At 43.1% G+C, this 13,445-nt stretch overlaps 2 protein-coding genes across 4 annotated transcripts in view; one reads left to right on the top strand and one right to left on the bottom strand.

Annotated features, from left to right (window-relative positions):
* LOC131878214 (NHS-like protein 1) overlaps positions 1–13,445 on the top strand; it is a 102,236-nt gene that overhangs the window by 55,758 nt on the left and 33,033 nt on the right. For 2 of the 3 annotated variants that reach the window (XM_059224133.1, XM_059224134.1), the window contains one exon: positions 9,792–11,457. In XM_059224133.1, coding sequence (XP_059080116.1) covers positions 9,792–11,457 — 1,666 coding nt within the window. Of the gene's footprint in view, positions 1–9,299; positions 9,417–9,791; positions 11,458–13,445 lie in introns of those variants that run through there. The other variant, XM_059224135.1, reaches the window with a different exon arrangement.
* LOC131878219 (uncharacterized) overlaps positions 1–13,445 on the bottom strand; it is a 29,185-nt gene that overhangs the window by 3,461 nt on the left and 12,279 nt on the right. The window lies entirely within an intron of this gene.

Genomic DNA, 13,445 nt, shown 5'->3' with positions numbered 1-13,445 from the left:
GAAGCTTTTTTGCATAATGGTCAGTAACCTTGGTGTTATTTTCCTGCATGAGTCCCAAGGTCAAATCGTAACGGAGAGCAACAAAGCACGACGACTCCCTCTCACACCAAAACGACGCCTTTCAGAAAGAGCTTCCAACCCAAATCTTGGTCCACAACTACCATACAATACAACCAACTTTAGAGCTAGCATATTTACAGTACATACTCTAGATTGTGTTCCGGGCAGGGCGTGAGTCAATATCTGGGCCAAAATTCCGAGACCGGGTTCATTTACGTTGAAGGTGCATTCTGTACACGTGGAAAATGAAGCCTTCTTAGCGTAAGGGAAAATGACAGAATTTGGGTATTGGGAAGGTATGAATGGATCAGGTATTATTGCGTCTGCAAAGTGTTGCATTAGCGCCCAAATGGAAGCAATCTCGGCTCCGAGAATTGGATTCTTTTGAAGCCGAACTTGATCTCATTGTCCCGAAGCCTGAATGGGAATCACGAGGGGAATCTGTTTTCAACATTTTCAATATGTTGCATCCAAATTTTGAGAGGCCTTTACCTCGCCGAAAGACGAACGAACGAACGGACAGACGATTGCTTTGTCGCTGATTTGGGTAAACATTCTCACATATGGGGGCAGAAAAATGCTTCTTTGATGGAGATCTGGATTGTAGTGTAGACCCATGAATGACACCGATTTTGAAACTTCAGTTTGCCCAGATGCTGTTCCAAGGTTTGGATGAACTGTAGTAAGAGGTCATCTGGAAGACAAATGCTCACACGAGGAATGTTAGTCTCACTCAGACGTGAGATCAAGATGTTGAGCGCGAGAGATGCAAAGTTGCTCAGTAATTCAATCTTGCATTTTAAAGGTGTCTTGAGAATTACATGTTTCTGTTTACACCATCTACAGATTTCCCTTGGCAGATCGTTGGACAATCTATCTATCTATCAAGTCCTTGAATGAGTTTTCATCCGGTTGAAGGTTCCCAAAATAGAGATGTCAAATCAAGGTTCATTTTGTGGCCATGCTGCTACTTCTGCAACTACTACATACCCTGTCGAAACAAGAAATTTTGTGATTGTCACATCTCCAACAGAGTTCCTGAAACGCCGATGGAATTGCTAAATTGGAGGGTAAGAGCCACTACCATGTACTCTTTGCTTCTGATTCTCTTCAATGCATATCTCCAGGATTTCAGCAAAAACAAAAACTGTCAAATCACCCGGTGTCAAGAGCATTTCACTTTTTGTCAATTTTCTCAAGGCGGCTTGATCCATGACTATCAGCAATCAAATGAGCACAGTCGTAGCCGAGACAAAGTCGAGAGTCATTTCATTTGCTTAAATCTCCTAAATAGTCAACAAGTGATTTTTCCTCCCAGACCGTTCCTCAAGTGCGCCTTGACATACAATCGTTAAGATGGTTCTTGCTCCCTGGAGGCATAAAATTGTATTGCAAAGCGCCTCTTTTTCACTTCTTCGGCTAGATGATCTCCCTCTCTCTCTCTCTTCGTGTTCTTCTTCTTCTTTTCAAGTCCCGATCCGAGGAGTCCCACAGGGTACAGAGCTCGGCCCAACTAGTGGGCTTGTTCAGGGAAGACAGAACTCTCCAGGAGAAACAATCACCCCGACTACATAGTAGAACATGCTGATGTAGGTTGTGATGGACGAACAGAGAGCTGAGAGACTGAACAATTTTCTCTCTGCTTGAGGTTTTTCGTTCCTTCATCTTCCACTTTGTCTTGTCCACTGCGAACTTTCTGAGCTCAAGGTGCCGGCTTTGGACGATGCTAGCAGTGTAAATATGCCTCATATCCTCTGATTTGAAGTAAGGCAGAGTGCAACCCAACTGGAGTCTTGAATGCATCCATTAAATACATATTACCCACGTTGTCATTAACGCTGCATTAGATGGCATCCAGTGGGTATATGGCCATTTCAGATCCCATAACACTGATGAGATTCGCCTTTTATTGTCAAAGACGCCGAAGTCGAGTCTTTTTATTGCCGTACTCTGTTTCTGGTACAATCGAATCATCCAACGAGACCTCATTAGCAAGCGACAATAATAATGGTTAGTCTAACTTGAGGGTCATTTATCAATGGTTTTAATCCTCGCCCTAATGAATCTAATGAAGTCCATAGAGCTCTGTCTTTGGCAGGGGTTGCAAAAAGCCCTTTCCAAATTCAATTGAATTCACATACTTGAACCGAGGAGCTCCGCTTAAATGGTTTTTGCTTTCAAACATCTTTGGGTGAAAATGAGCCCAGAAAGATGAGAGGAATGGTACTCAATATTGTCAAGTTCAAGAAAATTGGAAATATTTCATCTGCGAGATTGAGCAATGATATTGGTCGGCGCCCGCACAAACCTCTCAGGTCTTTGATCCTGACCCACTCTCCATATTTGGGATGGAAGTACCTTCAGTGGCCCTTGTTTCTGAGGACTTGTGCTCGTACACAGCGAGAAAAGAAGACTCATTTTTCAATCTCCGAAACGACAAATTTGGATGGCTCCATCATCACTGTCTTCTGAAAGACCCACAAGAAAGTTTGGCCATTGATTAGTGCAGCTTCGAGAGAGACGGCAAGGGAGAGAGAGAAAACTACCTCCTCAAGTTCGTAATTAAAATCTCTGAAGCAGACAATCATTAGTCTCTTGGCAGTTATTTTCCTCTCTACACTTCACAATAATTAACAACGAGAAATCAACAAATGAAATCCCCTGTTTGGATCATTGTATCACAATTGGGTTTTGATTCTAAACACATTCTTACGTGAAGGATCTAGTCACCCTGACAAGAGATACGGAGTTCGCTTCTTTCCAAAATTGGGGCAAATGCCGGTGGATTTGACCCCTGGTCGGGCAATCTTCCTATCCGCTTTAAGCATTTGATCTCCTAGGGAGGGATTGTAAGATAAGCTAGTGATCATTTCATATTCCACGGACATCCATCCCATTTTGTGGTCAATGGAGAAAGCGACTCCAAGGCATTCCAAGATGACATAATTTGTCAAGAACCGTCAACAACCTTTACCGAATTCATTCATCACTTATGAACTGCCGTATGTCATTGGGACAAAAAATTCCAAAAAGGGGTCAAATGTGGTCACCATCCAAGTGCTCAAGTATCGAACGTTTGGACAGATTTTAGCTTTCTTTTCTTCTTTGAGGAATGCAAAAAATTAGACAAAACAACCATCATTCTTGGTTCGTGCCGTTTTCAACGGAAAACGGAGATATTTTGGTGTCCTTTTTATCTCGTGTTTCAATCTGAAAGAGCAGACTCTGGCAAAATGCCCTCCCCCCACTCCAACAAACGTGGATGGACATAACCGGCTCTAAAACGAACCAATGACAACAAACTGATGGACCTGATCCTCGAACCAATAGCAAACTGGATCGAGAGGAAACATATCTGACCAACAACAGTTTCTTTCTCGGAGCTCCTCCGTTCCAAACAAACCAGTTCTTCTGAGAAACTTCGGATACAACAGCTGATAATCTTGTACTCGGCGACTACCCAGGTTTCCATTTATTGGTATGAAATTATCACCACTAAAATACGAGCGCATCCGTGTGTAGAACTTTCAAGCCGGACACGAATTTACGCTTACTCAGTCGTGGCTGACTTGAAGGCGTCTTGTGAACGTCGAGTAAAAGCGTTTTGCATTGTTCGCCTTGCAAGATCTGTTCATTTCGTCAGAACCGAGTGGTTGACTGCGAAAGACCTAGCTAGCCGAGTTTGTGTATCTTCATTTGACGGTTTCCAACCTTATCAAATCTTGAAATGGATTCAACTATCCTTTCATGAGACATCCTCTCAATCTCTCGCTTGCTCTTAGCCTCCCATATTACTATGATAATGGAAAGAGAACTGAAAAGAGACCTCTTTCGGATGGAGAAGGGTTGATTTGTGCAGATGTTTCATAACCTCGCTTCCAAGGAAGAAAAAACGAGCCCCTTTCAGACAGACAAGGTTACGACGATTTCGATTCCCGTGAAGTCATCGTTACCGTTTCGCCACCTAATGGTTAATTTTATCAAACATAAATCCTATGGAATAGCCTTATCTTGACACTGAAATTTAAAAAAAGGGGCCAGTTTTCACACCTCATTCTGTCGGGGGTGTCCAGGGAAAGGGTAAAAAAACTCAAGACCAGGATGAAAGAAAGTGAAATGAACAACTCGACGAAAAATGTTCACGCCGAGACGAAATATGTGCGTGCAGACCTCATAACGAGGAGTGAATTTCTAATTTCGTGCCTTAAAAACAGATCTAATAAAGGGCCAAGTGTTCTTTGACGCATGAGCCACTCAACCCTCACTCTTTAGTAAAGAACCACATAACGATAAAGAACCGTTTATGCATGTAGCCACAGCAAGTACAATCCGGATCCTTCAAACAAGCCATTGTTCCGTTAGTTTGGTGGTGTTCTTGAAGTCCCAAGTGTCTGCCAACCTCGGTCTCAATTAATCCTGTCTTAGTTTTTATTGTCTTTCATAAAACTAAAGCAACGTGACAAGGTAGAGCGCTTTGTTAGTGCGGAGAAAGAGTTCAGCCTCGGGTCCCTCCAGGTGGATATTTATACCGATATGCAGAAATTCACACTTTGCCGATCCTCCCTGCAAGATTTCACTCCGCCACGAAGCGAGAAGATCCTTTGTTAGCGACTGGCACAAGGTACATCTAGTAGATACATTGGATGAAAGTGAGGGTTCAAGACAACCAGCCTCCTACAGTGAGATAACACCATAAAAGACATTAATTAAGGTCACAATGCGTCGTGTCGAGGTATGTCAGCATTTTCTTCATTTTTTCTTGCCTTTTCGGCCGCGGAGGTGGAGCTTGGATGGGGTGGATTTGAGTTCATAGATGTGGCTTCGAGTAGCAATGTGTAATCCTCACTCTTGTTTTGGGTTAGGGGACAGACAGACAAAGATAGCCTTGGGTTGGCTTTGGAGCCAAACGCATTCGAAGATCTCTAGGAGACAGCCAGTCTCGAAAAAGTGAGGCTAATGATGAGCCAAGCCACTAATTCGTGCCCAGTTAGAACAGCTTGTAATTGATGTTGGACAGTCTTTTCCACGACCATTCATTGTCTGTAGAACGTGTGATGCACAAATGCTACGATAACCGCCCTGGATACGTTGGACAACTTGAAATCTTGGTGCAATCTGGGCATTTTATAGATCTGCTGATAACTTGAAATAACGTCAGGGTTTTTTTCAGTTGAAAAACTTACTTGTTACATGTATTAATGATTAGAAACATTAAGAACTTGCTTCGATTTTTTGTTTGTGGTCAGATACCCAGGTTGTTGGTAAAGTAAGGGTGAGTGAGCCAAATTAAGTAAAAAGTCGAGATGGACACTTGAGATCCCGTTGAAGCAACAAGCTCCTGGTAGCCGAACTACACAACTGCTGTCGTAATTTTGGGCCTGCTTAACTAATGGTTTTGTGTATTTTTTTGCAAACTTGCATTGGGCAATTATTCAATTTTAGCTCCTCAAGTCTGCTGGCAAGTTCTTTTTTCTAATTAAAACAAGACTAATAGCATGTTTTTGAGTGGTAATGGTCTCGCTTCATCGCCCTCAAAAATAACTCGGCGTGAAGTGAACGGTTTCTCGGCTTTTTATCAGAAAAAACCTTGGTCGACTAAAGATTTGAAGAATGGCATGAACCACCAGAATAATTATCGAGGGAAGACGTCCATCTCCCATCATAAATCAAGTGTGGAAGGGTGATGGTATTGTTCTTTGTGGTCCACCTCCATGAAAGTGTCATCAAGACGCAAGAAGCGATTCCAATCGCAACAAAGACACGAAATTCTGTACACACTCACTTAGTCACTTCCCAAGGAGTTGTGTTGAAATCTTTGTTTTCATCAAAGCTGCGCTGATGTCTTTCTTCTTTGTCCATCTTTTGTCTTAACTTTGGTCGTTATCATTCATAATTATGCAACTGAAAAAAATACCGGGATTTAATGTCGTCCCACTGCAAACACTTGAGGACTTGAATGTTGCCTTAAGGCTCTCGTGACCGGATATGCCAACTTGGTGGGAAAATGTTCTGGATTTTTTTAAAATGAGGTTTTACATATCGTGATTACTCCTCGAATGTCATTAGTGTTCAGTTACGTAAGGCCTCGTGGTTATTGAAAGCGAAGATTGTAAATCAAGATCACTACATTTATTGACCTGTTCCGCCAAAAGTTAATCTTTGGCGTTTTTGCATGTCCCGAAACAATCATAATTGTATGGCTATGAACGATTTGCATCGAGAGCCCAGTGGCTCTTTTTTCAGACTCTGAGAGAGGTTGCATGAAAGGCTTCACTAATTGCAAAATGCACATTTTGACACTTTTTGAATATTCATAGAATTAACTAACAGTCTTTGAGGCCCTTAGTTAGTAGTTGAACTCGCAAAATGGGTTCATTTTTCCTCGTACATACGTCCGTGACGAGATGGAAGAGCAAAAAGAATGCAATATTTATCTTCATGTCCAATCTTTGTGGCCATTCCCGAGGAAGAGAATGAAAGAGTGCTTGAACTTTTAAGCAGGACCTCAATCACCTTCGTTGTAAACAAACCATTAATTTTTCCCGGGAAGTAATCTACATAGATTACAGATTCAGACAATGGCGATGGATATGCTCCGGCTTTTATTCCTCAACTCGAATCATTTGTTAACATAATGACCGTCAAACACGAGGAAGAAAAAAAACTCTCCTTCAGAAATTAAAGGCTTAGTTTATCCATGGAAAGAAATCCCTATGCAGCGTGCAAAGAATTCAAGGGTCATCTTTGGTACCTTCTGAACATTTCGTTAATTTCTTCATTGCAATGGCTATCGAAAATCCAAGCATCATTCCTAGAATGATCCACTTTAAGTGTAAAGGATATTGGCAACCCTCCGATAATTTGGCTGCAGAATCAAGCAAAGAGGTTCATATCCGAATATCCAAATTGAGCGAAGTCTTGAGGTCAGAGCCAAGGCTATGTGCCTATCAAAGGCCGGCAAGAGGCTAAAGGAGGGGGGCGAGGCTTTCCATGTTCCATCTTAGACCATTGGGAAGGGGGGAACTAAATGTATCACCGACAAATTCTTTTAAAACAGACCTGGCCGAGGACGGACATCTGAAATTCCTTAAGTCCTTCAGGCGGCCAAAACATGAGAGCGTCAGCAATCTTCTTTTAGGCTCAATTTGATTATTTTTGATTAGGCACTAGATTTTTTAATAGTTCTTCGTAGCAAAGACTTCAGATTCAATTTGACCAAGCACGTAAATATTTGAGTCGGGGGAAATATGCTTAACAGGCTCAGACAGTTGCCCTGATTTTTTTCCCAACTTGTGCTTTTTGCAGCGTCCTGTATTTCGTACTTTGTAAGCGCATTTGAAAATCCGTCGCTTGATTCCATTACAAAACATTCGCCCAATTTGGTCACCCTTTGCCTAAATTAGGAACCAGTAGCTCTAGACATTTTCCATTCGTGCACTTTTTATTTCTGATCTATTTTCTGTGGACAATCGATTAATCGTTTTAAGCTCGTTTTGTCGAAAAGATAACGAACCAGGATGATGTGTCTGTAGCCTTTTTATTCAGCTCGAGTGCATTTTGAAATATGGTCTCATCCTCTGTTATTGATAAAAGCAAACCATTCCGGCAATTTACGAGATACAAAACTGGTTTCTGCCCCGATAAAGAGCCTCTTCATGTCGGGTTCGATCAAGGGGGTATTTCTCAATTTGCGAAGAAGACGAGCTTGGTGGCACAAATTGAAAATTTATACTCCCCCCTCCTCTCAATCGCTGAGAGGCTCAACCGTTGCTGGTCTGCTGATGGTTGAAAAACCACCCTGATCACGAACTTGATTTGAAGGGAGTTCATCACCCCTAGCTTTTTCTTAAGGGTGGTCCGCGATAAACTTGAGGACTCTCTTTTCATCAGAGAAGTGGGGACAGACACGAAGAAAACTCTCCTTGTGTCAACCAACCTTTGGGAAGGTTTGGCTCAGATTCAAGGAGAGTTGGCCTAAAACAGGGCACGGATAAAAGTTCCCAGTGGATGTTGACTGGCCTACTTCGAGAGCAAGTCATTACTTTTATTGAGTCAATTTCAGAGTTCATTTGGATCTTTGAAACCCAATTTGACGACCTTTGAGTGATATTTCTTGCTCTAGTGCCATCTCCGTGCAAACTGATGGTGAATGCTCAGAAGAATGGTTGGTTGGTTGGCATTTATGTGTAATTGTTGCCGGATGAATTTGCTCGGGAGGCTTCGGTCTAATCTCGGCTTTATTTCCTTTAAACGTGCATGAAGTCATTTGCTATCGGAATGGCTTGAAGTGGTTCGACCCATTTTAGATTCAAACATCTCTCAATTGAATTGGACAAGTTTTTTCCCTGGCTTCCAACCCTTGGACATTGTATTTAGACTTCTGGATATCAAGCTGATTATAATTCCTCCAACCTCGGTCGCTTGAGTCGCTTGATGGCCGATGGTGGATGGAAGTGGCTTCATATTTCAAGTCGGATTAAACCCCTCAGGATCTTGATGCGCCCAGAAAGAAGGTGCCAAAGATTATAAAATCAATTAATCACAGTCAGCCCAAGAACTCAACTTGCACGTAACCATAAAAACTCAGAGATGAACGAACACCTGATTCATCTTCCAATAAAATGTCTTCTTGACGCCTTTGGTACCATCCCTAATTCCAACCCTACGTATTGTAGCATCTCCAAACAACTGCAGTAATGAGGGAGCCTGGAATCTGTTTTAAAAGAGCAATTCCAAGATGCTTTTTGTCTTTGCCAAGCACCAAATTAAGACAATCCTCCTTTTACTCATCTTCATCATCACCATCATCATAACCATCGTTGCTGAGAAGCTCTCCAACTCTATACATATACCTGTATCTTCAAGAAGGTCTCGGGAGTTCGACTTTTTGTCTACATCATTTTTCTTCTTGGGAGCGTTCCCTTGGCACCATCATATATATATATATAGAAGAGGCTTCCCTGCAATTTGTATCTCGGCCACTTACCTCGCTCGTTTGGTAGAAATTTGTTTTCCTTCAGTGTTGCTTAAAACACCAAAACTTGAAATTTAAAAATCTGCAATAATTTTCCCATCCCATCATCTCTAAATTTGACGCAAAAGTTCGGACAGCTTCGCAGACTTTTCGTCATCTTGTCTCAACCTGTACCTTTGATTACATTCATTTACGGACCACATTCATTTTGGCATCCCTGAATAACCCAATTACTGACGAGAACATAGATAGTGCTTCGTATGATCGACAAGAGTTGATAATGGGTCCATTTTAGAGCAATAGCATTATGTGCCAAAGACCATAATGACGAGGGCAACAATGGTCATTGCCAATGGCCCAATTGGATGGGAACTGTTGCAAGGTATGCAACTGTATTCGAAGCCTCAACGCCTACTCGTTGTCTTGAGAATATAATGATAAATATTTTCCTTTATCAGACCCCTTTCAGTAATAAGGGCCTTTCTTTCAGATTGCTGAGTGCCAAATTGAGTCCCGTTGTGGATTGAGGCCTCATAGCTTAGGTTGTGTGATAGGGATCTTGAAAGCTTTTGCAACAGCTTTTATCTCAACACATTGCTCAATAATCGTGGCACGTCTAAGCAATGGCATTGTGTTGCATCGAATGATATTCTACCACCGATGATGATTAGGGAGGACTCTGGCTGATTAGTCGCACAAATCATCAATTTCATTCAGAGCAATCGATAAATCAAGTCTCTTCTTCGTTTCCTTGCAGCTCTTCCACACGCCAAGCACCGTCTCAACGACAGAAGCGCGAAGTTCTTCCGCCAACTCCACCACATCCAAGTCAGCCAGTAGATTCATCACGGAGCCATTCGATGCTGTCATCTACGCCTAACGCGAATGTCTCAGGTACCACCAAGTCACCCAGAAGAAAAGCTAGCGATGATGGCGCACATTATTCAGATTTGACCCCGAAACATCGCTCCCATCATCATCATCCGCATCCACATCGACATCATCAGCTTCGTCCTTCAAAGTCTTTGGGTGCTCCTTCAAGACGACCGACCTCTCCCTCGGCACAGGGTTCGTCTTCGCAACCCTCGGAGGAAGGGGGAAGTGTTGCCCCCACCAATGGTGACATCGTGAAACCCCAAGTGACTTCTGTAAATGGGCATGATGAATCGAACTCCATATATCAGCCGTCGAATATGTTCAACAACTATTCAGACCATTTGAGGTCATCCTCCTACGTAATGATGCAACAGAATCATACGAACCGAAAATCGGGCGGAATCTATCACCAACCTCAGAGTCTGCCCTACATGTCTGCTTCAATGCTCATCGAAGCTCCGGCTAAGCACTCGGCGAGTCCTGTGAGAAAACACAGTGACGTTTTCCCCAAGACTCCGCGGACCTGTGAACTGGAGGAGTATGCCCGAAGGTACGAGGCTTCCGTGATGCAAAAAGGTCAAAGACGAAGACCCACGCCCCCGAGTTGTTCTAACGAACATCAGTTGCACTTTTGGCAGAGCCAACAGCAACGACGGCATAGCGTATGGACGCGGGTCCCATCCGATGACAACTACTCCAATGGCCGGGATTCGGTCATGACCAATAGCTCCAGTGAAACTATCAAGTACCAAGATAACAATGAAAACAATCGCGGCTTCCATCCGGTTTCAAACCACTACCACTCTTCAGCCTTGTATCAAAACCAGGAGAGCTTATCTCTGAATTATAGTAACCACTATAGCAACATGCATCAATTGAAACGGAGCAACCAACAGAGCCATTATCAGAACCTGATCAACGACTATGCCTCGTTGCCTCCCGAACCCAGGGCACATCGCGACCTCAAGAAATTCCCATTGCAAACTTACTCCTCTTCCAAACACCTTGGTTCTCAAGAAAAAGGACAAGATGTATCGGATAGCAGTTCGAGGCCGGGTCTCCGACACCAGGTCTCAGAGCGCATTATCTCCAAATCCAAATCGGAAAACAAGGAAAACACTGCCACGGATCTTCACCACTCCAAATCGGTACCGAACCTGGCCAACAACATTCTCCAGCAGCCCCAACATACCAATGGCTCAGGTGATCACTCTTCCGGTGATATTGATCACGATCTAACCAGTGATCCGGCCAATTTTTCGTATTTGGATCCGGAAAAACGACTCCGCGTGACGGATAACACACTCAAGCTCATTCAAAAGCAAGCGCTTTTGGACTACTATGAGCGACACAATACTCTGAGGAGGCCAGGATTGGCCTCGCATCTGAATGGGGGGAAATTTCCCAATAGTGTCAATGATCTGGACTCCGGGTTTTACAGCCCGACCGAGTCCAAAGTGAACTGTGAGACCACATTATCCAATGTGGCCGAAGTTGACCATCACGTCTCTCCCAGTCAGAGTCAGAGTGATGGCAGTGATACCAAGGTAAGACCGCAGACCATTTTTCCTTATACATTCACGTCATTCCTCTCTCCGACCCTGTCGATTGGTTTGAAGCACTCGCCACTCGTATAGCATACCACCACTACTCACTGCAATGCTTCTTAGGCCGACCAACAGCTGAAAACACATTGACTGCTCATATTTGAGCCTCGGACAGGCAGCTGTTTTCATTGCGGCGAGGAGCCCACCCCTCAATAACAGCTGGAATTTCTCTTCTCTCTGCCTTTGGGCCTCAAAGAACAGTGAAAGTGAATAAAAATAATAATGCATTTAGAATCTCTCAATTTGCGCCTAACTCAATCATGGGATAAGCCTATGCATGGAACATGCATTTTTTCAAATCAAATCATCAGATGCGGGTCAATCTTTTCCGTCATGAAATTAAAAGGCCCCAATTGACCAACCTCGGATCTTGGAGATTGAAGTCATGAATGGAAGAACATGAAAAATCGAGATGTGCGATTTACATCTTCCGACTGTCCTGAAAGAGAATGTTCATGCCCAAGTCCCGGTCTATTCGTTCATCGATGCATTTTCAAGCCCCTGACAGAGTAATAGTTGCAAGCAAAATGAATAATCTCCGGGCAGGCAAACTGGCCAGTATATCTACGTACATACTTATTATCGCTGGTTGTAGACCGTGAATGGCGTACCAGTTCTGAAATGAAAGTAGGGTTAACTTGAGGATGCAAATGGATTTTCACTCGATTTCATCCTGTTTTTTGGGATCAGCCCTCCTCCTTCTTCTTTCTCGTTCATCTTTCCCAAAAATGCACGAGACCACATTCCATCAAAGCCAATTCGTAGTTCCATGAGCCAACTGTACCCGAAACTTGGAGGATATTGGGGAACGCCAAGTATTTTCGATTCTGATTTAATGATCCCAAAGAAATCCAAAGGGAGCCCCCCAATGTCGTCATGGTTTATAGTAGTAGTAATCCACCAACCTCATTGATGACTCGGCGGGTTTTTCTCTCTTCCTTCTTCCTTTTCCACGCTCTTCTCCATCATCATTATTACTTTATTATTACTTCTTCTATCATAGAACCCCTGGAAAACTTTCGCCTCTCCTAAATGAACCCTTGCACCACCAACTATCACCCTTCATCCCCAAAACGAAACGTAAAATATGAGCTCGAGGGCTGTACGTATGTACTTGTACAATACGTATATGATTACCCCAACCCTTTTGAAGCTCAACTTGTAGACAAGTATTCTAGACGCTTCTAAATGCGTTTTTCAGGGAAGGGATTCCAAGAAAGAAAGTTGCACAAACCATGAAACCAGAGTAGGAAATATTACGAGCAATTATCCGACCATTGAAACTAGAACTGAGGTGGTTTGTTGGGTGTTTCATTCAGCCAGATTAGCACGTTAAACCGCGGAAGCTCGATTTCATCATCTTGCATAATAGTTTGCTTCCAATGAAGGCCTGACCTCAAATGGAACCAAATGGCACCCGTTAGTCTTCCCATATTGTGAAGAAATGAGGAGAATCGAGATTTTGAGATGATTTGTCGATTGAGGATGAGGCTAATTCGCCTTCTCCTATCCTTTCTTCTCATCTGCTTCTTGCTCTTAAAGCTGAGCTGAGCATCCTTGTGCTTGAACCAAGGAGATCTGGAGTAGTACGTACGGACGCTCAACTTTCACTCACTCGTAAGTCGACTTTTTTTTCACCCAGGATTTGGCAATGGCTCTTAAAAAGTACTTGGATAGAGACATATTGAATTCAACCTGGTGGAGAATAAGGTGTTCTTCTGGTGCCTGGCAAATTTTAAGATGCATTTTAATGCTCCTCTGTTCTCGGATTAAGGCAGTGATGCACATGGGAGATTTAGGGCCATGATTCTACTAACCCATATTTAAGCACAGTCCGTGACCAACGGACAGAAAGAACACGCATCACAAATTGTTGGGAGAAAATGCACTCAAAAAGACGAGATTTTCCACAAAAAGTATTTTCAACT

The sequence above is a fragment of the Tigriopus californicus genome, chromosome 3 (assembly GCF_007210705.1).
Source record: "Tigriopus californicus strain San Diego chromosome 3, Tcal_SD_v2.1, whole genome shotgun sequence".
Taxonomy (NCBI): domain Eukaryota; kingdom Metazoa; phylum Arthropoda; class Copepoda; order Harpacticoida; family Harpacticidae; genus Tigriopus; species Tigriopus californicus.
The sequence above is the reverse complement of the archived record's forward strand: the minus strand, read 5'-3'. Positions and strand labels throughout refer to the sequence as shown.